Source organism: Parasteatoda tepidariorum, chromosome 8 (assembly GCF_982258835.1).
Source record: "Parasteatoda tepidariorum strain Cologne lab strain chromosome 8, Ptep-v5.0, whole genome shotgun sequence".
NCBI classification, from domain to species: domain Eukaryota; kingdom Metazoa; phylum Arthropoda; class Arachnida; order Araneae; family Theridiidae; genus Parasteatoda; species Parasteatoda tepidariorum.
Genome location: NC_141762.1, coordinates 41,394,299 through 41,420,749, shown reverse-complemented (window position 1 = coordinate 41,420,749; position 26,451 = coordinate 41,394,299). Strand labels below are relative to the sequence as shown.

The window sequence follows — 26,451 nt, the reverse complement described above, 5'->3', positions numbered from 1 at the left end:
ATATATATATATATATATATATATATATATATATATATAGTGTAATAATTTAAAATTAGTCAAATGAATTTGAATTCTTTTCTCTTTATTTGATTTTTCATTAATTTATTACTTATTTTTCATATTGCATTTCACTTTAACAAAAAGTATTAACAGCAAAATAATGATTTTCTGCAGTCGTATATTCTTATGGCTGTTGGTATGAAAAACGTCAAATTTTGTTTAAATTTCTAATTCATTTTGGGCTCAATAAATTTTTCCTGAAGTAAATCAAAGACTAATTTCAATAAAATTATAGTTTTCTCCAATCAAGATAAAAAAGATCTTGGGTATATTTTTTCTTAATTTCCAATTAATTTTGAAGTAATTTAGTTTTAAGGTTTGTTTTCGGGCTTTTTCTAAAGAAAGTTTCCTTCTTTTGTTTGTCCTTCTTTTTTTATATAGTTATCAGTTAATAGAGGACTCAATGTTGATGAATAAATCTAGAAGGAATTTTAAACTTTTTCTTCTGATGTTTTTCTTTTCGGTGTGTTTTTAAAGGAATCTGTGTTTGGCAAAATACCCATTTTTCCGCTTATGAGAAAGAAAAAAAATTCAGAGGTTTTAATTCATATCACAAAAGAAAATTCAGTATCACAACAAATCTGAAATGTTTAGCTACTATTATAATAATTAAATTCATGAGACTCTTCTGTTTACAAGTTTTAAATTCAAACAGAAGGAGCAAGTATCAATCTACACCAATATCCTAATTTTCAGTGTCTTAGCCGCTTTACAAGTGATTCTATCCCATTGTGATTCGGATAGATAAAATGAGTGTGCTCAGCAATCTGAAAATAATAATCCTAGCAATTTTTCAAGTTGGAGAAGTCCCGCAGTGGACTGATGGTTAAGACACTGTTCCCAGCAGATCACCGAAGTCAAACATCACTGGCTGCGGTCAGTGTGCGGGTGACTGACCACTTGGATTAGTCTGCGTAGAGAGCAAGGGTGAGCGGTATTGGTCCTCGTTAAACTGTTCTACCGTAAAGTGCTCGACTTAGCGTGTAGGTCGTCGGACAACCGAAGCAAGGATGCTATCCCCTCTGCAAAGGATCAAAATTGTGATGGCATGTCTTCGGATCATCCTCAGGGATGCTTCCTAGATCGTCGCCAATAGCAAATTGTGCAGCTCTAGTCGACGTAAACAACAACAATCAAGTTGGAGAACAATAAAGAGCTGACGGGTATCCTTTAAAAATAATTAAAATAAAGTCTAAACGATATTTTAGTATAACAGCAAAAGTTAACCTTTGAGTAGTAGTAGTTCATTTACGTCACACTAGAGCTGCACAATGGGTTATTGGCGACTGCCTGGGAAACAGCTCTGAGGATGAGTCGAAGACATGCCATCACAATTTTGATCCTCTGCAGAGGGGATGGCACCCTCACTTCGGTAGCCCGACGACCTGCAAGCGAAGTCGAGCACTTTACGGTAGAACAGTTTAACGAGGACCAATACCGCACACCCTCGGTCCCTACGCAGACTGATCCAAGTGGTCACGTCACCCACCCTCACACTGACCGCGGTCAGTGATGCTTGACTTCGGTGATCTGATAGGAACCGTGTCTTAACGATCAGTCCACTGCCGGACAAGTTAACCTTTAAAGTTCTTATTAGCTTTTAAAGGTTTAAACTGAGGCGTAATCATGGAGCCTATCTATGGCACATCCACAATCAACATCCAAGGGCGTAATGAGCAAAATATGTTAGCAAAAGCCTTTATGTTAGCAAAAGTAAGCAGTCAGAGACTTTATATATCAAATAATCAACATTGTTTTGTTTTGCTTAAAACAGGTGATTAAATAAAAAAAATAACTGTCGCTGGAATGCAAATCGATAAGTTTATCACTTACTCACATGCTTTTATGTCTGAAATATATCAAAATAAGATAAAATCTAACCGTAAGTTTTCTCTATGCTTTCCTCATTTCTTTTTAAAGATAGGAGTGTATAATGGCGACTAGTAATTCAATCGATGACTTTTTCTGTATTGATGATTTTGAAAAGTTTGCCCTTAAAAGTTTAAGTAAAAAAATTGGTGATTATTATAAAAGTGGTGCAAACAATGAACAGACTTTAATTGAAAATAAAGAAGCTTTTAAAAGGTTTATTCTTGTTTCATCAAAGATAGTTAATAACTTGTTTTTTCAGAATTGTGCTGTTTTAATGAAATGTGTATTTAATTTTGAATCCAGTTTAAAAACAACTTATTATTTTCAGTTTTGTCTTTTTTTTTCTAGTTTTATCTTTAACTACTTGCTTCAATCATCTTAGTTAATTGCAATATCTGGATCCTTAATCCTTTTTCTTAAAATTGAGATACTATGATTTTATTCTACTCTATGTATTATTATAAATAAATTTGCATTTTTGTCATTCATATTTTTTTCTGAAATTATAAATAGAATTTTTTATTTTTTACAAATAATGATGATTATCTTTAGATATTATATTTAATTAATGTAATATAATCGGTATTTTCCAAGTGATAAACTATTTATTGAACACATGAACATATTATTTTTTTAAATAAATAAAACCATTTCCATTATCATATTTATTGAAGCCAATGAAGTTTTTTGACCAAGTAATACCTGTTAATAGGAAGATTAAAAACTTACAATAAAACTCCAATCATGTGAACCCATTTATATACTATTTGAAGAGGTTAAGATCAAACAGGTAGTAAATGGCAACTATGGCGGGGGAAAACTGCTGTGTTGGTTTATTATTTTTAATTGACACTTTAATATATTATCAGAAAACTACCTCTCTAGTCTTACTGCACATGATATGATATTATTGAATTACAAAACGAAAATGAAAAAAATTTTCTTTTTTCAATTAATAAATGTTTACATCTTACCTGTGATATTTCACGTGTAATTCTGTGACTTATTGTCTTTTGTTGAAATGAATTTATAAAATCTCAAAATTTCATACCATAAAATATGTAGATCAATTTAACTAAGAAATAAGGATTTTTAACATAGTTATCACAAAATTTTTCCGCATGAAATAAAAGCTGCTATTATTGTAAATTTTAATAGATTAATTTTTCCAGTTTTTAACACAATGCAATTTTAATTTTGAAATAATTTGTGTGTTTTTACAAAGCTCTAATTTTAAAATTTGTAAAATTTTAATCTCGGATAACTTATTTATCGAGTTTGGAGACATACCAGCTGAATTCCACTTCTGGCATCCTTGACTTAGGCTTAACTGAGTAAATGTCATACATACTCTTAAGTGCCAGAAAATATTTCAAGAGGATAAATGACATTTTAACCCAAAATATTTTGTTAAACAGGAGCACATGTCATCTTTTCCTTCATAAATTATAAAGAGACTTATTTTTTGAGCTTTCAAAGACTTTTAAGCTGCAAAAAATGTTATACAATAAAATATTACGTTGATATCAAGGTTAAGATCTGTTATATTCATATATTGTAAAATAAACAACAGATAATAAAAATAAAACAATAGAAATAGTTTTAGCAATGTTTTTGCTATGACTGAGCCAGAGAAAACTGAATAAATTCTCACACGTTAAATAATAATTCCAGAATTGCAATAGTAAAAATCAAATAGTTAATATATTTTTAAACTATATTTATTCTATTGATAGATATAGATGGATAGATTGGTAGGTATGTGTGTATGTATGTATATAAACTATTGTGTATCATTTTTTATATTAAATCGTGTTTTGCCATGGTTTAACGTAAAATTCTTTTTTTGACATGTTAAAGCTATAGTAATTTATCTATCCTGTAAGTTTATTATGCATATTTTTTATTATTATTATTTGTTTTGTTTATCTGCAGCAAAATTTATCTTTCAAACAAATTTTTATATTTCTGCTTAAATTAAAATGCATTTAAATTACCTATCGAAGTCTTATTGATTGAGATATTACAGGTTACGTTTTAGAACTAGAAGTCTTCAAAATGTTTCAAAACGGCATTTGGCTGTTACTCTTGCAGGGAAAGATGTTTCCTTCCCTATTGGAATTGCTCCTACTGCTATGCAAAGGATGGCTCATCCTGATGGAGAAATAGCCACGATAAAGGGTATGATAATTTTGAATTTATATGTAATAATAATTATTCTATGTTATAATTGCCCAAAGGTTTTCTCTTTATTAAATATCAGAATAACCAGGCATGTTATAGTTGTTTCATAATGCAATTTTAGTTATGACTGTGCTGTGTTCTGACTATGCAATTTTAGTTATGACTGATATTTGATGTTTCTCTTAATTTTCATTGAATATTATGCTTAATCAGAGGTTTTATCAGATAAATTTGGATCCATTAACAAATTCTTCACTTAACATTATATCCTAAAAGCGGACCCTTTTCAATATTTTTGATTTTAAAAATGGTCTCTTCTCAAAATTTTTGAAAAATTTATCCTTATTTTGTGTTTTTTTTTTTTTTTTTTTTTTTTCAAAATTAATTATACTTACATCCTATTATTCAATATTACCGATTTATCCTATTTGAGAAATTAAATAAATTCTAATGTAATTCAGACAGTCTGTCTTGAATTTAATTTTTTTCAATTTAATGAATCTGTGTATATAATGTGAATGCACAAAATCAATGTGAAAAGAAATGTTTCTATTTAATGTATTGCAACTGCAATTAAATAGTCATAATGTTTGTGTGAGGAGGAAAATATGAAATTACATCTTTAAATTGAATTAGAGTATTAATTTCTGTATTGTTTACTGGTGTTTTTAAATCTAGTAACAAGATCATTGAGATTTGTTTTTGGAAATATTAAATGAGGTTTTTTATTTCCGTGTTTTACTATCATTTTATTGTGAGATATAGTTTTATAGTTATTTGTTATGAAAAAAACTGCCTGTTTGAAAATAAATGTCACAAAGTCACAAAATGGAACCCTGGCAAAAAGAACCCAATTTAATGCTAGTTATAAATCCACTAAATTTTTTGTGATTTTTTTCAGCGATAAGACCTTTTACGAATGGTCTTGATAGACCTCTGATATCAGTTGGGTAATTCTTGGGTATATCAATTGGGCAAACTGTAAAAAATAAATATGCCATCATTTATTTAAAGTATATCTAGATCAAAATTGTAAAGAAACTAAGAAATTTTTTTTTTTTTTTACAAATGATATGGAAAATACAATCATTAATATAACAAATACATATGCAGAAAAAATTGCCTGTAAATATAAGTCAAAGTCTTACACAATGGAGGTAGAAACATTCTTAAGAATGTATAATCAATTAACACCTTGCCTAGAAGAAAAATAAAGAAGTTTGTTAAATGAATTGTGTCATTAGCTACGGGGAAAAAAATTAGTTTTTAAAGAAACTTTAAATCCCTAACTGTAAACACTTTAAAAAATTAGCTCAATCGCATAAAAATAAATTAAGAAATTTTGAATTTTTTTCGAAAATTTAGAAATTTCTGTTGCATTTTTTCTTTTCTTTTTGTCACTACCAAAAAATAGCCTATCTGTAGAATATGACCCAGTGATATCAAGATCGCCTTTATTTTTCAGAGAAAATTTACTGACAAAGCTAAAATTTTTGTATGACAACAAAATCGCATTGCATTGATAGTCTTATATATATTTTTTTTTTTTTTTTAATAACGGCAGGCACTGAACTTTTCGTTCTTCGCCATAGAAGATGCCGGAATTGTTACTCATTTAGCGTTACCCAGTGGGCACCTGTGAACCAAAGTCACGGAGGCGAGCAACGTTACCTACGCCATACTGCCACAAACCCGTTCATAGGGTGGGCCACATTCACTCATTCACACAACAGAAGACAACACAGAGAGAGAAACATCCATGCCCAGAGCGGGATTCGAACCCGCGGCCATTGGCTCCGCAGTCAGACACGCTAACCACTCGGCCACCTGGCCGGCGATAGTCTTATATTGGAATATATGAGACGGAAAAAATAAATATACAGGTGGATAAGCAAAAGCAGCAAAAATATTGACAAAATTGCAGAGGGGAATGTAGAATTTAAATTATATTAATAAAATTGATATTTGAGTCATAACAAAATGAAAATTTAAAAGTGTAATTTAGTTCAGCTTGTCAAAAATAATTACTCAATAACATTTGTTTATTAATGCTGATAAATATTGAAAGAAAAATAATTGAATTCTTTTATATCAATTTTATTGAAAAAAAGTTTTTTTAAATAATTTGTTTATTTAACAAGATTTATTCTTTAAATTAAGGAGCAAATCATGAAAATGTCATTATGATACTCAGTACTTTATCAACAACTTCAATGGAAGATGTAGCCAAAGCAGCTCCTAACTCAAAGAGATGGTTTCAATTATATATTTACAATGAAAGAAAGGTTACTGAAAATCTGGTTGCTCGAGCAGAAAAGGCTGGCTTCTCTGCATTAGTTGTCACTGTTGATACTCCAGTTTTTGGTCATAGAATTGCTGATTCAAGAAATAGATTTGCTCTTCCTCCTCACTTGAGGTTAAATAATTTATTTAATTATTATTATTTTTTATGTTTTCAATGTGAAATTGCTCTATATTATAAAATATTAATAGTTTTCATTTTTTTAAGAATTTTACTTTCTTGAATGTATGCCAGGTATATATCAAAGATTATTTTTTGTGTTGTAAATGCACTAAAATTGGTGATTCAATAAATACTTATGTTTCCCTTATGATGGTTAATTTATAATTTGTGATATTCAGAGATGATTGTGCACCGGAAAAAATCAGCAGCAATTTGCAGATTTTCCGTTAACCGCCAAATCCAAAGTCCAGAAGTTTCAAGAAATCATCGATCACATTTATGTATAAAAATTCTTACATATTTTATTTAAAAATATTAGAACTAGAATTTGCAGTTGGCATCTCATTCATTTGTCAATATTTTTTTCTGGTAGAATAATAAATGTTATTTGAAATAAAAGTAAGCTTATGAATAATTATTAATTTAAAGTATGGTGTGTTTAATTTAATTAGAATTTCATGTTGTGGAAATATCAATGATTTAAATTTATAAAGACTTTAATTATTTGATATCCGTCATTAATGATTGTACTCAGGAAATTTTCAGGATATTTGAGTTGGGCTTACAATCACCCCTGGATATTATAAGTTATCAATTATTTTGTTTTTATTCAGTAAAAACTTTATTTTTGCTAATACATTCTGAGAAATGTCAAAATCAAGTTTATTGTACTTGCAATTTCCTTTTAACAGTTTAGTAATACTATAAGTCCTAAAATTTATAGCCATTAAAAAATAAACACATTTCTTTAAATCAGCATCTTTCCAAATGATTGTGCATACTGTATTGTCCAGTATGGAGAAAAATAACAAATTTTACTTATCTGCAGTTGTTGCTTAGTTTATGTTATTAGCTGAATCATAAGTTATGACTAATGTGTTAGTCTTTATGCAAGTCTAATTGAAAATTACAATATTCTTAGAGCTCATGAAACATATGATAATACTTATTTCTAAATTACCCTTTTTTTTATGTTTTACATCATACATTTTAGATTCATTCTGGATTCAGAGTACCATTTTGAAATAGCTGAATGCTGTTACATTTTTTGATGTCGTCTTTGTGATATTTTTACTTTTTTAAAGACAACATTTTTAAAATTGTTTCATGAGAGGAAGACTAGTAGTAGTTTCTGCAGTTTCTCCTCTATAAATGGAACTCTAACCTAAGATTTCTTTACTCCAAGAAATATTTCATTTTAATGCTAGAAATTGAATTTCCTCCTTACCACAATTTCTTTGACTTTTTCATTTTGAAGTGTTATAGACAAAATTTTGCTGGTGTCATTTTTATATCAATTCAGGAATATTGAATTTTTTTGGCAATTCTATAAGCATGTGCAGATATTTTTTATAAGGATGAGTCAGATCTGGTTAATCATGTTAAACTCTTCAAATTGTGATGCCACAAACTCAGTCCTTGATATTTATATTTGTATTCTTGTCTAGATAGAAGTAATTAGAATTTACTTATTAAAAATTTCAAATCAATAATTAAAAGGGCCAAAATCTTAAAATTATCATCAAAGTCAATTATAATTTAGTAATAAAGATGAACTAGAATTCAGCAAAACCAATTTATTCATTGGTACTCATTTGTCTAAATTAAAAATAAAAAAAATTCTGATGTACTTACTCTTCCTGAAATAAATAACTAGGAGCATCATTTGAATTGTATAGGTTAAATAAAATGTTTTTTTGATTTTAATTCCACCTTTAGTGTAACTTGACCTCTATAATGTTTAATCATATTTTTAGAAGATTTTAATTTAATTGGTTGGGAACCTTTCCTGGTATACATTTTATAAAAACTGAGAATTATTTTTTTTAACAATTTCAACTAATTTAAAAAAATTTTTTAATTCTAAAAAATGTGACAAAAAGTTTAAAAATAAATAGTTAATTGTAATTTGGGACCTCATAGAAGTTGAGGCCTAGGCACTTGCGTTAAAAAAAGTTTTAAATTGGTGCATTAAAAAAAAAACTTTTTTCAGATTGTGAATTAGGAATCCAAACACATAAAAAAATGGAAAAAATTTCTGTGTTCGTCATTTAGTATCTTGATTCATAGTTAGAACCAAATAATTAGAATATAAAAATCCAAAGAATCATGGAAATCATTTAACCTATTACATTATATCCCATTCAATAGCTATAAAAATTATTTGACAATCAAATCTAACACAATTTTGCTGATAATTATTATATCATAATTGTGATTTCAAAAAGTAGAAATAACTATATTTAATACTAGATAAAATAAAGACAACAGTGAAGTTGTCTAAATTCTGAAAAAAAAATAGCATTTATCTTTTTATATGCAGTATGAAGCAAATAAGGCTAAAAATTTAGGTTCTTTTTTAACTAATCTTCAAATTCTTATAATCTTCCCTATAACACAAAGCTTCTTTTTAACAATGATGGTATGTAATTCTGCTGTAAGCTAAAATCTTTAAATCAAGTGTAATTCAATTCCAGTTAAATATCCTTTTTATTATAAATTGTCTTTCTCCACCAACATTTATTTATAGTTTATACCTTAACAATTTCAAAGTGTAGTGAAAGAAAAAGTTATTAAAAATAAACTTTTGTAAAGAATATTTCTGTGGTTATAGAGGCAGTATAACCATAACTCTGCAAGCAAGGAATTAAAAAATATGTATGACACATAAAGAAAATTTTCTATACTAAAATGAATTAGGATTTTTTGGATATCGTTCTTATAACTTTGAAAAATATTTAGATTTTACTCTCCTGTTTTTTAAGACCTTGGCAATTTTTGTGTAAAGCTGTTTACACGCCATGTAAATGTAGAATATTCATAGATGATGATATATAGCCAACACTCTTCTGTACCATTCTAAAATCAATTTCAGTTTTAATATCTAGATTGTACATAATATTTAATCATAAATATTTTCTCACTTGTTAGAGTTATGAACATATGAAACTTTTCCGCTTACCTGAGTACTTGATTAGGACAGTTTACAAATCTAAGAACATTTTTATTAAAGTGTTTGAACAAAATTTTCTTCTATGTATTGTTTTAATGATTTATTCATTATTATTATTATATTTATTCACATCTTACAATTTTTTTAAATCTTTCTAGGCTTGCAAATTTTGATACAGACTTGTCATCATTACCATCATCAACTGAAGAATCTAATTTAAATAAATATGTGAATTCTTTGTTTGATCCCTCCTTAACTTGGGAAGATATTCTTTGGTTGAAATCTATCACATCTTTACCAATCATTGTAAAAGGAGTTCTGACAGGTAATGCACATGCATATATTATCATATTCTGAAAGGGAATTGCATGTGAATAACATTCTCATGATACTGTTTTTTATTCACTTTAGCTGAAGATGCCATTTCAGCTGTTAAATATGGTGTATCTGGAATTATTGTATCAAATCATGGTGGAAGGCAGCTAGATGGTGTTCCTGCAACTGTAATTTTTAATTGTTATCTTTTAATTTTGTTTAACTAAAAAACTTTTTTCATGACTTTTATAATTATTGCACTCTAATGCAATATCTGCTTTTTATATAAACCTCTCTCAACTCATCTCTTTAGTAATGACTGACAGTTCAAGCTTTGTTTCTGCTAGAATTTTTGTATGGAACATAGTTAAAAAGTTATTACAAGCAGCTTCAAAACTATCTGAAAATTTTTAAATATAGCCTCTGAAAAAGGCAACACATTAGAAACATAATATACATCAAAAAGCAACACATAAATAGATAAATAAAAATTTCAATTATTTCAGCTGCATTAATTCTTTTTAAATATATTTTTTAGCTTTGCGCATGAGTGTTACATTAATTTATTCAATATTTCTTTTTTTCACACTATACAAAGAAGGGGTATTCAGTTAGTAGCATGATAAAATTGCCATATATAGCTATCAACGTTTTTAAAAGCTTGTTATTTCGTAAAATATATGGTTATTTTTCATTATTTTTGTATATAACATATATTTCAAAAAGGGAAGAATAATTTTTAAGGCAAGAAAAATGAATATATACCTATAGTTTTGAGATTCAGTAAAATAAAGATTCTATGCAAGTTGATTTCATCCTATTAAGTTCATGAGGAAATGTTTGTTTTGTTTCCAATCAGTAAGTTTTGGCTTATAACCAATCAATCTGTATGTCATTAGGTTTGTACAAGATAAGTTTAATTTGTTTCTATTTTCAAAAACTGTATTTTATTTTTCATACAGTAGAAGATATTGAATTAAATTAGATGTTGCCAACAATCAATCTATCCTATAATGTTTAAATTACATTTTTTTTAAAAAAAATGCTTTTTTTCAGCTTTTTACTTAAAATTAAGGGTGCCAACTTTTGCGGTTTATCCGCAATTATAGCAATTTCATAATCGGGATTATGGTTGAGTAATAAAAATTACAGTTTTTGAGAATTTATGTGTTACGAGTTATGAAATTTTGTTGTTTGCAACTAATGTAATTTAATAATTTTTATTAACTTTGATAATTTTTTTCTACTCCTTAAGCAATTCTGAAAACAAAAATGATTCGATAGAAAAAAGAAATTAAAAAAAGCAAATAAATCTCATTTCCCCCTTCTTAAACTTTTTTCGTTATAAAAAAGCAAAAAATGAACAAATACTCAAATCTGAAATGCTTTGAGTAAAAATATTTAGTGGTTCATGTGCAGGATGATAAAAAAGTTAACCAAAAACACCAAAGTTTAACCAAAAACTAGAACATTGATTCCAAATTTTCAATTTAGTTCATTATTTTATAATGGAGTATAAAATTTTAGTGCTGTATGATTTTTAAATAGTATCTTTACCTAAGTGCTATGTCTTTTATTTATTAGTAGATATAATTTTATTAATATTACATATCTATATAGAATTAAGTAGTATATACACCTTATTGTGCTAATTTAATTTTTTTAAATGCTAACTGTATATATTTCTGTGTTATTGTATCTCTGATTATTAATAGCTAGTTTAGAAAGTTAGCACCTTTGTAGAATTTTCCTCTACCTTGAAATCATTGAGTTCCAAGAATTTCTAATGGGCAAGGTCTTACTATATTTCAATTAGCAGTCTTATATACTCATTTTTTTATTACGTAATAGTATTTATATTGTCTATTAGTATCTGTAAGATGTACATGCAACTAAATATATACATTAAAAATATTATTTATTTCTGAACATAAATTTCTGCATACCAGTCTTGTCCAAAACTCAAGTATCCCTGATCTATTTAGATTGAAGCATTACCTGAAGTTGTTAGAGCTGTTGCTGGACGCTGTGAAGTGTATATGGATGGTGGTGTGCGTACTGGAACAGATGTTCTCAAAGCTTTAATTTTGGGGGCAAAGGCAGTGTTTATTGGAAGGCCAATTTTATGGGGTCTTGCTCATAGTGTAAGTTCAATTCTATTTCAAATCCATTTAATCAATCATACTTTTAGAAACAAAAAATTTGAATACTTTTTTATAAGTATTTAGTACTTAAAAGCATTATATTCTTGTACAATTTGAAGTAGAATGGAAATTCAGTCTAAATTTTTAAAAAATAAAATTATCGAGTTCCAACTGTCGTAAATCATGAATAAACCAACTGTTCCAAGTATTTTGTAGTATTTCCAAAATATTTTGTAGCTGGAAATATTCATATTTTGTGTTCTTTTAAATTCATGATCTATAAATAATATTTTATTTTAAAATCCAAATCATAAAAAACTTTTATATAAATTTAAAGTAGGAGCTACACATTTTCAATTAAAAAATATATATAAAGTGAATTCTCAGCTTTTAACATAATTTCATGTTACCTAAATTCACTATTTTTAAATTAAATTTTCATTCTTTTTTTCAATTCAATTTTCAACATTCTATCTGTCATAAAAAAAAAATTTGAGAAAAAATTTTCAGCATCCTATTCTGTTATAAAATAAATTTGTGAAAAATAATTTTAAACCTATGAGATATTACAATATGTGTTTAAAAAATACCTTTAGATCCTCATTTGAATGACCATGTTATGTCAAAATGACAAAATACATACTTGCTTAAACTGTTTGCCCATAAAACTAGCTATTTTTGAAGATAAAAAAATCTTAAGGAAAGTAGTTTAAATAGGTGTGTCTTGGTCTAAGATTATATGACATGAAGGCAATTTTTAAACAGATGCTTCAATTATTTAGGTAAGAAAACTTATCACGTTAAATACGGGTTTTCTAGAGTAACTTTCCACTGTCAGAAACTTCTAAAATTTTTATGCAGTTCTGGTATGTAAATATAAGCTAGACAATTGCATTTTATTGTCTTGTTTATTTATTTTTTTTTTTAACTTTTGTTAGGGTGAAAAAGGAGTAATAAAAGTTCTTCAGATTTTAAAGAAAGAATTAGACCTTTCTATGGCTTTGCTTGGTATGTATAAGCTAGACAATTGCATTTTTCTGTTTATTTGAAATGAAAAATATTTTAATGGTTTTGTCATCATTGTTTTATATATTTTTTTTAACTTCTAATTTTTTTTCTGTATGCATTATACCATATATTATTTACTAGCAATATTTTAATCTGACATGTTAAATGTTTTTTTTTCTTCCTTTTTTTGAGGATGTACTTGTTACAAGATTAAAAGCCATATCACACGTGCAGAAATTCACCCTACACAACACACAACGCAACAGCAAGATAAACTTTTCATCCAACATTCAGTCGGAAAAAGTTGTTCTAGGGTTGCCAAAGTTCATGAAAATGTTTATGTAATGTTAATGTTATGTAAACATGCCGATACCTTCCTTCTATCCCGGCAATTTAGCGCCCATACAGTCGATCTATGATTCTTCATAGGTGAAAATCAGTATTCTTTACCTTTCTTTTTTAATCTATTTTGGAAGTTGCCATATTTCTGTAATACACAAAAACATTACTGATAGTGATAAAATAATGAAACGTTGTTCAGAACAATTCAAATATGAGAATAAAATTTTCTTTAGTTATTAAATCTAAACAAACCATCTTAAAATAAAAGAAAATCAAGTATACATTAAAATAGTTTTAGGTTAAATAAAAATTTAATTCAATTTTAATAGGATGTAACGTTAGCTAATATTCAAAATAGAGTCCTACTATCTAATATCCAAAAGCATCTGAGATTTATTAAGTATAAATAAATCGATACATACAAGAATAATATTGAGAATATTAACATGCAAATTTTTTCAAATACAAATTAGAATTCATATAAAAGGTATTATTTACATCGATCCCAAATCAAACTTTATTTTAAATTAAAAAAACTATTTCGTAACTATAACTTAAAATATATTTCCTAACTATATTTCAAATAAGAGGAATCAATAATAAAAATTCCGTAAATGATATAACTTCCACAGAAAAACCATACTATTAAAGCATATTAAAAACAATCACTGTTAACAGAAAATTTTAGTGATAACACATTATTTAATATAAAATTTATAACAGAAACTAATAATATTAATTACAGAAACTAATAAAAATTATTTAAACTCTTAAAATTCATCGCCTGTTTATATTCCTTCAGATTGGCAAATTTGGCGTAGAAAATCTATCGCCGTTTTGAAAAATAAGCTATGCAATAACATTATTACTCAAAAGTATTTTAATAAGTTCTTTAGAATTGAATCATATTTTGTGCAAAAAAACATTAAACATAAAGTATTGACACTCACCTGAAATAACAAATATCTGACATCAACACCGAAGACCATCACAAGTTGGCCATCTTGTTTTCTCTTGAAAGAAATGTTGTGGACTTCTCTCACCTGATTGGTCAAAAGCGTTGTTCTGCGAAATGTTGGGTAAACTTTTTCGAAGAGGAGGAAAAAAGTTGCTTCAACTTCGTTTGGCATATCACACGATGGTTCTACTTCCAAGTTGCGCTAAAAGTTTTGCATACTGTTGTGTTGAACGAAAGTTGTGTGTTGTGTTGGGCGAATTTCTGCACGTGTGATATGGCTTTTACACTTAATTTCAGAAATTAAATTTCCTGACTTTTCCGGGCATTTCACAAAAATTTCAATATAGTTCCAAATCATATTTTAGATAAATACTGTAACTTTTCAACAGGAAAACAAGATTTTTTTTATTTTATAATGATATTTTTATTGCATATAGTTTTTCACCAAGAAAACAAAATCTTTATAATAAGAAATTTTATAAAAACTCTTCTAATTTTTTACAGTAAATAATTGTCATTGATTTCTGTTACCAACAATTCTAAGCTTGGTAATTTTCCAAATATGTTGTTGAAGCTTCTCAGATTTCTGTATAAAAAATTTTTTTTTCAGTGTTGACACACTGATTATGGTAATTGTGAAGTTGTAGAACAATTATTTGTCTATTTGAATGCTAATATTTGTATTCAACATGCCTTTTGATTTTATTTATACTCCCTGTTAATTGTTTTCTCATTAAAAGAAATACTATCTAATTACAATACTTATCTTAAATTACTTTAAAGTTTCTTTGTATATGAATATCAAGTTTTAACTTTATTTAAAATTTTATAGGTTGCACCAATGTGAATGATCTAAAGCCATCTATGGTTGTAAGACAGGAATATTATTCAAAACTGTAAGATTTCTTTTGTAACAGGAATCAAGTTTAACAAATGTATATAATCTAATAGTTGAAATGTTAAAAATAACAGTTATTTGTTTTAATTTATTTTTATACTTTTTAGATAAAATGTATTTATGTATAATATATATTTGTTTAAGGTGATATTTTTTAAAAATATTTCACCTATTAGCTTGTATACCTAATAAAAAGTAATTTCAATTATTTAAATTTGTGAGAAATTTTTAAATATTTTAATTAATATAAATATATATATTTATCTGATGATTCATATTTTGTAAAAATTTATGTATGTTGAATTTTTAAAAGATTTTTGTTGTTGAGTTTAATACATAATAAATTGGAAAAACTAATAAATAAATTGGAGATAATAATAAATAAATTGGAAAAACTATACTAGTTTGCATTTAAATTCATTTTAAGAAATTAAATTTTTAGTTATTGATTTTGTGAATTGATTTCAAAAAATCCATAACCTTTAAAACTATTCACGAAACAAAATTTTTAACCAATTCTTTATTTCATTTTTCGTAAATAAAAATTTTTATTGATTAAAGGGTTGAGAACAAGTGTTTCCCAACCTTTTTCTTCCAATGAACCTCATCTAAAATTTAAAAGAGACTGGTGAAATTTTGTTTTCCAACCTGTAGTATCAGGTGAGAAAAAAACTTGACAGAATATTTTTTCCCCATGCTGTACAATAGTTCATAACCGAAAACAAAAATGCTTATATCATTTTTCACTTAATACAATCATTTTTGAAATTAAAATAATAATTAGAAACATAAAATAAATAATGCAAAATTAAATTAAAAAACTAATGGTTCTCAGTTAATCATGCATAAAATCTGAAAAACTGTTGTCACTAAATAAACAAAATCCATGCAAAGTTGGACACTTAAGATAGAAATAAAAAGAAAATGTAAATGCAACAAAATTACAAAGTGAAGAAATCAGGCATTCTTAAAACAATAATACCTAAAAGACCTTAAAACATTTTAAAAAGATTTAAAAAAAACAATTAAAAATCTATAAGCAGAACAATAAAAGTCTGTGTAGCAGGAAATAATTTCTCTGGCTGTCCAATGAAAAGTACTCAAATTTCCTTTCAAGTGTAAGTTAAAAGTTCAGTTCACTTAAGTAGTCAGTCTGGAACAAACAAATAGATGAGCTTTATTCAATTTTCTAACTTACTTAAAATACATAGATTAAAGCTCACACTCTCACGAATTTTTTTTGGCCATCTCTGATAGACTTCCAGATTTTTCCCTTGAAGTTACGTTTCACTAATATGTAATGACATAATTTTGTCCTCCTAAAAAGGTCAAGTAGGATAGAACACTGTCTGTGAATTTCTTTTTGTCTCCTTTTTTACCAAGAAATTCCTACATATGATGGAATTCCCTGTAAAGTGATGTATTTATCATTATGGTTTAAGAATTTGTTTTATGTTTTATCTAGTTTCATATTCTTTGATATATATTTGCTACAGTGGCAAATCTAGAATCTACCATAATATTTTTTTTTTAAAAAAAAGAATGAGCATCTTCAGATCTAAAGTGTTCCACCACTAAGAAAACTGTGAATATTTTTTACTATAAATGATGACAGATGAAAAGAAAAAAAAATATTACTTAAATTTCTGTGTGCATAACATTAAAGCTGAAAACTTCTATAAACATATGTTACAACTCAAATTAATCAGTTATTTTTATCACTTAAAAATACATAGGGAAATATTATATATTTTTTAACATTTTTAATCAGATTTCTAGAGTAAAAAAATTTGAATTATCCACAATGAACTGTGTTTTTCCTACAATGTTAATTCTATAAGTATAAATATAGTAATGTTTAAAAAATATTATACTATGACATTTAAATTTAAGACTGAAAAACAATTGGAGTTATTTTTATTCGGTTTTTTTTTTTTTTTTTTAGAAACAAAACATAATTTACTTAATTATTTTGCTGTACTTATTGTGTTATATCTATTTATGCATCAGCCATTGCTATTTAGACAAGTTATTATTTACTAAGTATTTCTTCCACAAAAATATGATCAAATTCAAGTGATTATTGCTAATAGTTTAAAATTTACATAAATATTAAGGATAATAAGTGCATTTATTGACTTATATATATATATATATATATTCATCATGTTTGATATTTAAAAATCATATTTTTTATTTATTGTCTTTAATTTCAATTTTAGAAGATTTATAACATCTATAAATACAACATCAATTATCAAAATATGTGAAGAAGATATTAAAAAAAATTATGATTTGTATTACTCTCTCTGAAATCAATTTTACTACAAGTTTCTGAGGCTAATTTTAGGCAATAGAAAACTATATGTTTACACAACTATTAATAGTTAAATTATTAAGTTATGAAAATTTCCTTTTACCAAAATATATGTCCCTTTTATTATAATTGTTTTAAAGTTTAAATTTTTCAAACATAAGCTATTTCAGAAATATAAAAATATAAACATTATTAATTTACAAAGTATTTATTTATCATTATGGCAATTATTATAGCTGAAGGTAACTTATAGTTGTTGATTGGTAATTTCGTTTAGATCATTAAACTATAACCTAAATACGTTCAGTTTAAAAGGTTTAGGAAAATTTTGTATTGATGATCTTTTGAATTAGTGTATTTTTATTTAATATACGTCATGACATTGAGGTGCTTGGCAGTTATCGTGAGCACACTTCCTGAGTGAAAATCTAAACCTTTCTGCTGTTATTAAAACAAGAACAAAACTATTTTTACTAGAGAATTTAAGAAATGACACAATTTTTTCAACTTTCAACAATATGAAACAACTGACACCATACCTCAATTCAAAATTACTCATAACCACAGAAAATGCCAGAGCACGAGTTAGGTGCAGTTGGGGATTTCTCGTGACAGCTGGACAGTAAACAACCTTAATTGCTTTTGAAAGACGTGTGTAAACTAAACGAAAATATACCTCAACCTTTCTTAGACCTTGCCTGGCACAAGCTGTATTTTTAGTTTGTATCTTATCATTGCGCCTTAATGTAAAACCCTTAAAATACAGTTTCAGAATGAATTAATTTTCCTCATAATTAGCTATTAGTACATAATACAGTAAAAATGTCAACTTTAATCACGAACTACATATATGCTCTAAATTAAAAATTTAAAGCAAAAAAGAATAGGAAATAACAATCAAAAATAAAACTTTTTAAAAAAAAGTTTATTAGAACTTTAAGTAGTGGAAGAAAATATTTTGTTAATGAAATTGTAAAAAAATATTTTTAACTTATTTAAAATTTAAATGAGTAAAACTAACGCCAATCTAATACAAAGTGCATCCTGCCTCTTTCTAAAATTAAAAAGTAATTAAATAATTTTTTAAAAAAAGTTGAGACATTTGTATTTAATGAACTGCCTTGCAAAAAGATGATAGTTGATAGAATTGCTCTCTTTTTATGCATTGATTGAGAACAGAAAATAAATTAAGAAACTTCAATGATGTTTGTTGTAGTAATATTTTTGTAAATATATGCCTATGATAAATAGTTCTTCATTTTTGTAACGTCTAAATCTTTAACATTTAAATAGGTCTTTTTATGAAAGAAAATTAACAATTTTACAGTACACAGGAAGAAACTACTTCACATTTTTTTTTTGTATTTGCAAAATTGTAATCTAATTCTTACTCAGTGTCTGTTGCATCTGTTACACACTAATAAAACATTTACCACAGCATATTCTATAAGATAAATAACTTACTATTTTTGCTTGGATGGTTAAAATGTTATAGCCTATAGTTATGATGTCTGTAAAAATGTGCTTTAGAATGTTTTAGCCTGACACAACAAATAATATCTTTTTCATACTTAGGGTCTTGTTGTTCTTGTGAGATAAAATTTTAATGTTTGCATTTTATAAATAAAATTTAAATTTAGATTAGTTTATTTTTATATTAATATAATAAATTTTTGAAAGGAAAAGGCCAAGTTCTTATTCGAATATAATTTTAGATTATTTTCTGTAATTAATGCATTTAACTTACCTAAAATTAATGCAAGAAAGTTAAAATTAATGGGGAAAAAATTTATTGGTAATGAAAAGTTTCAAATGTTGTCATCAAAAATAAAGTCTACCTTTAAAAGAATAAATAATGGTTTAAACCAGAACTGTTCATATTGACACGAAGTATATATTTCGATAATTTTTATCATTTTGCATAATTTTCATCATTTTTAAAGTATTATATTGATTGTTCTTGCACTAAACTATTGAAATAACTTGACAAAATTTGATTAAAAAAAAAAAATTTCCCTCATTGCAACTTACTATAAGATGGTTATTATGAGACTGTATGTTTATTTCCATTATGATTATTTGAACTGCAATAAGATCCTAGTTAGCTGAATACCAAATGTCTTAAAACTAGCTTGCATAAAAGGTTTTTATCTTTGCTTACCAACTAAAAATATAAGTATATAAGTAAAAAATAAAAATAAAGCACTTTAGCAACATCCAGTTGTCACCTAAGTGGCTCATGGAAGTCATAGCTTTACAATTTTGTGACCAACTGCATTGTAATCAGCATTCCTCACCCGTCATCCTTAATTCCCAGGCAAGCTAGCAATTTATTAGTCTAAAGTACAGTGGGATTCAAGCTACCATCTGGGACAGAACCCCAGTCGTTCACAATAACAGTTCAGTGCCCTAACTTCTGTGCCATCACAAAACTGATATAATATCTGCACAACATAAATGAACATTTTCTCTTTTTCACTATTCAAACTTGGCACCTGTCTCACCGCAATGATTAATCTGATTATAATTTTTTGAGCAGCACTGAACTTGAGTAGCACAAGAATAAAAAAAACTCTTATCTGCTTTTATACCATAGGTTCCCAATGTGAGCAATACCCCAGCCCTAGCAGGCACCGAAGACTTCTGAGGGGGCATTTGGAACTTCTAAAAGATCAGTAACTAACAAAAGAATTTTTAATGAAAAAATTTAGTACATTTTAAAATTGCCAATTTCATAATTTGTATCGAAAAATTATTTTCATTTTGTTATTTAAAAAGTTATTATAGTAGCAATTTATTAAGTCAAAGATTTGAAACCCATTTTATAGGAAAATTAAATCCCTTTGCTTGTTGTGTTTAAATATTATTCTTTGTCTTTATAAAAAAGAATAATACTTTTCTTTCTAATTACAATGAAATAAAAAGCCTTTTAATATTATATCATGGAATCATTAGAAAATGTTTTTTAGCCTTGCAATTTAGAAATGTTTATTTTTCCTTGTGTTGCCTTTTAAAGAAATTATTCCTAATTAAAAAAAAATAAGTGGCAATGAAATAATGGCAATTAAATTTATTGTGACATAATAGTCAGCATTGTGTACAAGTATTCTTTATTTCTCAGACTGATTTGTTCATTTACGTCGCACTAGAGCTGCACAATGGGCTATTGGCGACGGTCTGGGAAACATCCCTGAGGATGATCCGAAGACATGCCATCACAATTTTGATCCTCTGCAGAGGGGATGGCACCCCGCTTCGGTAGCCCGACGACCTGCACTCGAAGTCGAGCACTTTACGGTAGAACAGTTTAACGAGAACCAATACCGCACACCCTCGGTCCATATGCAGACTGATCCAAGTGGTCACCCACCCGCACACTGACCGCAGTCAGTGATGCTTGACTTCGATGATCTACTGGTCTTAACGATCAATCCACTGCGGGACTTTATTTCTCAGACAAGTTGGCACCTGATGTAAGTTGATAATCTGAATCTGAATGGGTTTCAAGTCTGCATTAGGGATATAACCCTAGCTTTTCACAAGAAGAGCCAAGTGCCTAAACCACATAGCAATCGTGACTCTTAGCTACTCATAACTTTCTTCATTATAGTAGTAATTTATTATTTTAGCAATTAATTAGCATTTTTTTCTAGAATTTTGCTATATCCACTTTAAATTTAAAGGCTTCACATTTAATTTAAAGGTTTCACTTACTACACTAGCTGTACTGGAAAACACTGATGAATACTTAAGGCTGATCAAATTCCCAAACAAATCACTTTTTTTTTTTAAAGACATAACCGTGGTACAGAATAAACAATATATTGGTACAGATCTAAAAAAAATTTTTATATACATAGGAGCTTTAAAAGCTTCAATATAATATTTAATTGATTATTTAATTTCAACTACGTGATACATTGGATTTTGATTTATAAAACAAAACAAAAAAGTTTTAATTATGAATTTATTGGTTACAACGAATTTTTAATAATGTACCATGCCGAAAATATAAAACATCTTGAAAAGAGGGGTGATCTTTTTTTTTTTTTCTGCAAGGGGCATTGAAAAAATTATGCTTTGCGAAGTGAGCGGCAATCGAAAAAAGACTGGGAACCTATGTTTTAAACTATCTATGAAGGAAAGGCATAACACTTACTTAAAATGCACCAATCAAATATGAGAGCTTGCTTATCATTACAAAATATTCTCTTTTGCTTTTTAATTCTTTTTTTAATTAATGAGATACTTTTAGGAGAACATATTTGACTTCACAATTCTTCAAGTGCAAATTGATTCTTGTAATCCAAAAAATTTTATAAAATCTTATTTACCCCAAAAGTATTTTGATCTCACGCTTTCCAGATAGCTGAAAATTACAAACAAAAATTAAGTTTTGTTTATCTTATATATATAAATAAAAGTTGTGGTGGCTCAGGTGATTGAATCAAATGAAGTGGCAAAGGAATCCTTGCGATGCTTGGTCTTTATAAATTCTACTCACAACGACCACAGTGAAGTAAAATATTTTCAGTGGTAGAAAAATCATGAGCCATTGTCTAAGTGTGGGAGGTTCAAGTGGTTTCAAAACGTTCTCCACAAAGGCTGGTTTGTTTCAATGCCTGATCCAGAAGTTTTCTTTCTTCTGGATTGGGTTCAAAATTATAAGTCTATGGAGTTGAACATCGTTGGGCGTAAACCCAAAAATGGGTTGGCTGTTCAACTCTTTTAATATATATATTTGTCATAAAAAACTATTCGAAAGCCAAGAAAAAGATTTGAAATTTTTAAAAATGTTTTCTTTATTACTAAAATATAGGATGATATTAAATAAAATAAAGGACTGTCATAATATATCCTACAAAAAAAAAAGTCTATTGCACCCATCAGAAATCATTAAAAATATGTAAACAAAATATGTATTTCCCAAATCTTTACTGAAAAACTGGAAAAAAAAGTTTCAGATTCTTTTCTTATATGATTAGCTTTGATGATGTTTTAATGATAAAAGATTTTTTTTTTACTTGATTATTTTGCAACAGTTTTTCTTGATTGTATATTCAACTTTTAAAACTAAAAATCATTTTCATAGACGAAAAACCTCTTATTTATATTTGATTGATCATTGTTTCTTAAACTAATCAAATACCTGTTCTACAATATAATATCAAGTTTTAACATTAAATCATTTTTTTTTTCATATAAAAGAATCAAGACACCGTTGTAAATATAAGAAAACATCACATTTATAGTACTCTTTCAAACAGCAAACATGATACAGAATTTAAAGTTTTAAAGATTTTTAGCCCCCCCCCCCAAACATACACCTTTAGTAAATGTATTAAATCACTAATATTTAAAATCTAACTTAATTCTAGAATTTATGATATCTTGTAAATCTAAACACATCACAAAAAATTTGAATGATAAAAAGACAAAACAATATTTTGAAGTCAAATTTAATGCTTTTATTTACATTTGATAAAAACAAAAACTCCTTCAACATTTGTTGCACAATTTCTAGATTATCACATTTTCTTTTTTTTTTCTAATTACAAACATAATCATCTTTTCTCTTCAACTATTTTAAATTGATGTTTCACAAAATTCCTTTAAATTTATACAAAGAAATCTGCAATTAAAAATATATTTTATTATAATATAAAATTTTAAAAAATAAATTAACGTAATTGATTTTTAACAATTTAAAAAACTTTCAAGATTTCATTTTGTTAATTAAAAAACTGAATAAATATATAGATTTTTTAGTTTTATTAACTAGTCAAATATTTTGTCGTATTTGTCATTAATAAGACAAAATATTTGACTTGTTAATAAAACTATTTCAGTTCAATTATTATTTAAGTGTTTTTTTTAAAGACAAAAGTTTAACCCTTGAAAATTTACATACAAATTTTAATTATATAATAATAGTAAATATTTTTATGAAAGAAAGACATTGTAACATGATTTTACATCATATTGATAATATTAATAACAAGTGTTATTTTAAACATCATAACAAAATTAATTTATATTTAAATTCAATATGAGAAAAATAAACAAATCTATGTGAATAAAAATCTTTAAGCATTAAACAACTGAGCAATAATAAATTTTCCCTCATTTTTTCAAACCAAAAAGGACAATGCATTTAGTAACAGTTATTATTATACAAATTTAATGATCAGAAGAAACTGATGCTTGTGATTGCAATAGTTTTTCAACTTCAAATTTAGCGGCTGCATCATTTACTGCATCTGCTTCAACTAATCTATGAGATATACTACGACATACAATTTTAAAAAAGTCTTTACTTATTCTTTTAGATTTATATTCAGGGTTTAAATGTTTTCGTACCAAATCCGCTGCCTTCTTTAGAAGGTCATTGCGAGTTTGGGTTGTAGTTTTAGTTTCTGCATATTTATTTTTTTCAGACTTATTACCATGTGCATTACTAGATTTGTGTCGCTTTTTCCTGGGAGGAGAACCTGAAGACGTCCGTCGCTCGTGATCCGTTGGAACTGATTTCATAGAGCCTCTGCTGGTAGGGGAGGCGGAAAATATCGTAATTGATTTTGATTCCTCGGGGGACAAATGATGAACTGGTTCAGTAATAGAATTAGATACACTTTCAAAAAAATATTTCATTATTGGTTTTTCTTCTTCTATAGACCTAGAACTTTCAGAGCTCTTTTTAATTTTTATAGATTTATTAGGACTATTATACACTTCATGATTAACAGTACCATTGTCCAGGAAACTTTTAGTCATTTTAAATTTATCAGACTGGTCATCACTTTCAGAAGATATAGAATGCATTCTTTTCTTTTGTTTCACAGGACTATTCTTCGAAACAGGCTCCTGAATGGAGATTTTCTCATTATTAGCAGTACTTTTTTGAAAATAGTTTATGATAGTGTGCAATCGTTCCTTACTGTCACATTTTGAGTTTTTATTAGGAACAAAGTTTGCAAGAACTGGATGTATTTCTGCTTGACGAGAAGCTTCTCTCAGAGATTTAGTTAAATTGACCATCTCTTTCCGATACATGTGAATATTACCTTTAGAACTGAAGGCATTCCATTCGAGGTCTGCAACACACTGATTAAGATCTTTTCCTTTCAAAACTGGACAATTTTTATTCGAAGATAAAGTATCCATATGCAATTGAATTTCTTCCACTAATTTATCAAAATACCTTTCTCTAATAGATACATTGACTTCAGGTATTTTTCTTAAAGATGGTTGTAGAACTTTAGAACTATGTTTAACAGCATGTTTATCTGACTTATCTTTAGAACCTCTCCGTTTGCTAAACTCATCACTGATGAGATTAGATAATTCTGAAGCTGCTTGCTTATCTCGTGATGGTCCATCTCCTTCTGCATCATAATCTTCATAGTCCTGACGAGCACCTTCTCGTCCTCCGCCATACAACTCACCAAAATCACCACCTTTCCTCTGATATTTTATTTTAGAGCCAAGCAACATTCCTTTAAATTTTGAAATTTTTTGTTCCACTACTTTGGGGTAGACACACACATCACAGTGTTTGCGACAATCTGGTATATCATCACCGAATTCCCTGGCTAAAACATAATGACGACATACAGATTCTTCACAATATTTAATCATGGTATTAAAACTCTTAATAGTTGTAGATATTTTTAGTTTTGAAGTTGTAGATTTTGCAGAAGTTTCGTCTTTTTTAAGTAGAAATAGTATTGTATCTCTATCTTTTCTAGAGTAATATATTCGGCATTTAGACTGCTTGCCATCTCGTCCAGCTCGACCAGATTCTTGGTAATAACCAGCAACAGATTGAGACACACACCAATGTGCAACAAAACGCACAGATGGTTTATCAATACCCATTCCAAAACTAACAGTTGCTGCTATAACAGGTATTTTGCCTTCCATCCATCCTGCCTGAGTTTCCGTTCTGATGGCAGGTTTAATACCTGCGTGATATGGCTCTGTACGCAAACCCAGTTTAGTAAGTTTAGAGGAAAGTTCTTCACATCCATCACGCGTTCGACAATAAACAATTCCACAGCCACGCACGTTGGGCGGATTCATCTCCCAGTGATCACCTAAAGCAGATAGTGCAAATTCCTTTAAATCTGTGACAGGATCATCAAGAGACTCTTTAAATGCTACATCGTAGAAAAGATTTGGACGGAAACAAGCAGTTTTAAATATTGCAACAGGTTTTGACAACTTTAATAGATCTAAGATATCATCCATAACTTTACTTGAAGCAGTAGCCGTCATAGCAACCCAGGGAATCATCATATACTTTTCTCGCAGTTTTCCTAAAAGCAAATAATCTGGTCGAAAACTGTGTCCCCATTGAGAAACACAATGTGCTTCATCTACAACAACTCTAGCAATATTATTAGTTTTGTGTAGATGATCTAACAAATAATGAAAACCTGGAGTACTAGCTAATTCTGGAGTGATATAAAGCAATTTTGTTTTAGGTGAATTACTTGTTAAATCTTTTTTCACTCTTTCTCTTTCTTTAGCTGACATTTTGGAGTTAATAGTTTCAGTACGAATACCTAATGCCTTCATTTGGGTCATTTGATTCAGCATGAGGGCTATTAATGGTGATACAACAACAGTAAGACCCTTTCTTTCACTTACAATCGCAGGCAACTGGAAACATAAAGATTTTCCTGCACCTGTCGGCATTGAAACAAACACATCTTGAGTACTATTTGCTACAGCTTCAACAGCTCGCTTTTGAGTTAGAGTTTTATAGCTGTCATATTTGAAGACATCTTTTAAAGTTTTGTACAATTGTTTTTCGATCTCTTTCACAACACATCCCGGTGTTTCGACTTCCTCAAGAGGAGGAGGAGGTGGTTGTGCCATTAGAAATACAATGAAATGTCAAAATTACATGTAAAAGTTTAGTTAAATCA

The 26,451-nt window shown here is 27.7% G+C and overlaps 2 protein-coding genes across 3 annotated transcripts; one reads left to right on the top strand and one right to left on the bottom strand.

Moving 5' to 3' along the window:
* The first annotated feature begins 1,782 nt into the window (after window positions 1–1,782).
* On the top strand, window positions 1,783–15,415 carry LOC107457136 (2-Hydroxyacid oxidase 1). Of its 2 annotated transcripts, none has more exons than XM_016075223.5 (8): window positions 1,783–1,945; window positions 3,965–4,116; window positions 6,280–6,535; window positions 9,695–9,861; window positions 9,948–10,039; window positions 11,837–11,995; window positions 12,934–13,003; window positions 15,136–15,415. In XM_016075223.5, the coding sequence occupies exons 2-8, from the start codon at window positions 4,071–4,073 to the stop codon at window positions 15,201–15,203; spliced, it is 858 nt and encodes a 285-aa protein (XP_015930709.3). In that variant the 5' UTR covers window positions 1,783–1,945; window positions 3,965–4,070; the 3' UTR covers window positions 15,204–15,415. The 2 variants fall into 2 exon arrangements, with proteins under 2 accessions (XP_015930709.3, XP_015930701.3); XM_016075215.4 differs by lacking the exon at window positions 1,783–1,945 and adding an exon at window positions 1,958–2,148.
* A 7,548-nt stretch (window positions 15,416–22,963) lies between these two features.
* RecQ5 (RecQ5 helicase) lies at window positions 22,964–26,401 on the bottom strand. The gene has a single exon (XM_016075235.4). The coding sequence runs from the start codon at window positions 26,399–26,401 to the stop codon at window positions 23,699–23,701; it is 2,703 nt and encodes a 900-aa protein (XP_015930721.2). The 3' UTR covers window positions 22,964–23,698.
* Between the last annotated feature and the right edge of the window lie 50 nt (window positions 26,402–26,451).

Excerpts from the sequence above, each read along its gene's own strand:
- RecQ5 (XM_016075235.4), bottom strand. The coding sequence starts at position 26,401 with ATGGCACAACCACCTCCTCCTCCTCTTGAGGAAGTCGAAACACCGGGA.
- LOC107457136 (XM_016075215.4), top strand. The coding sequence starts at position 1,997 with ATGGCGACTAGTAATTCAATCGATGACTTTTTCTGTATTGATGATTTT. Across the intron at positions 6,536-9,694 it reads GCTCTTCCTCCTCACTTGAG|GCTTGCAAATTTTGATACAG; the intron begins GTTAAATAATTT and ends AAATCTTTCTAG. Across the intron at positions 10,040-11,836 it reads TAGATGGTGTTCCTGCAACT|ATTGAAGCATTACCTGAAGT; the intron begins GTAATTTTTAAT and ends TGATCTATTTAG.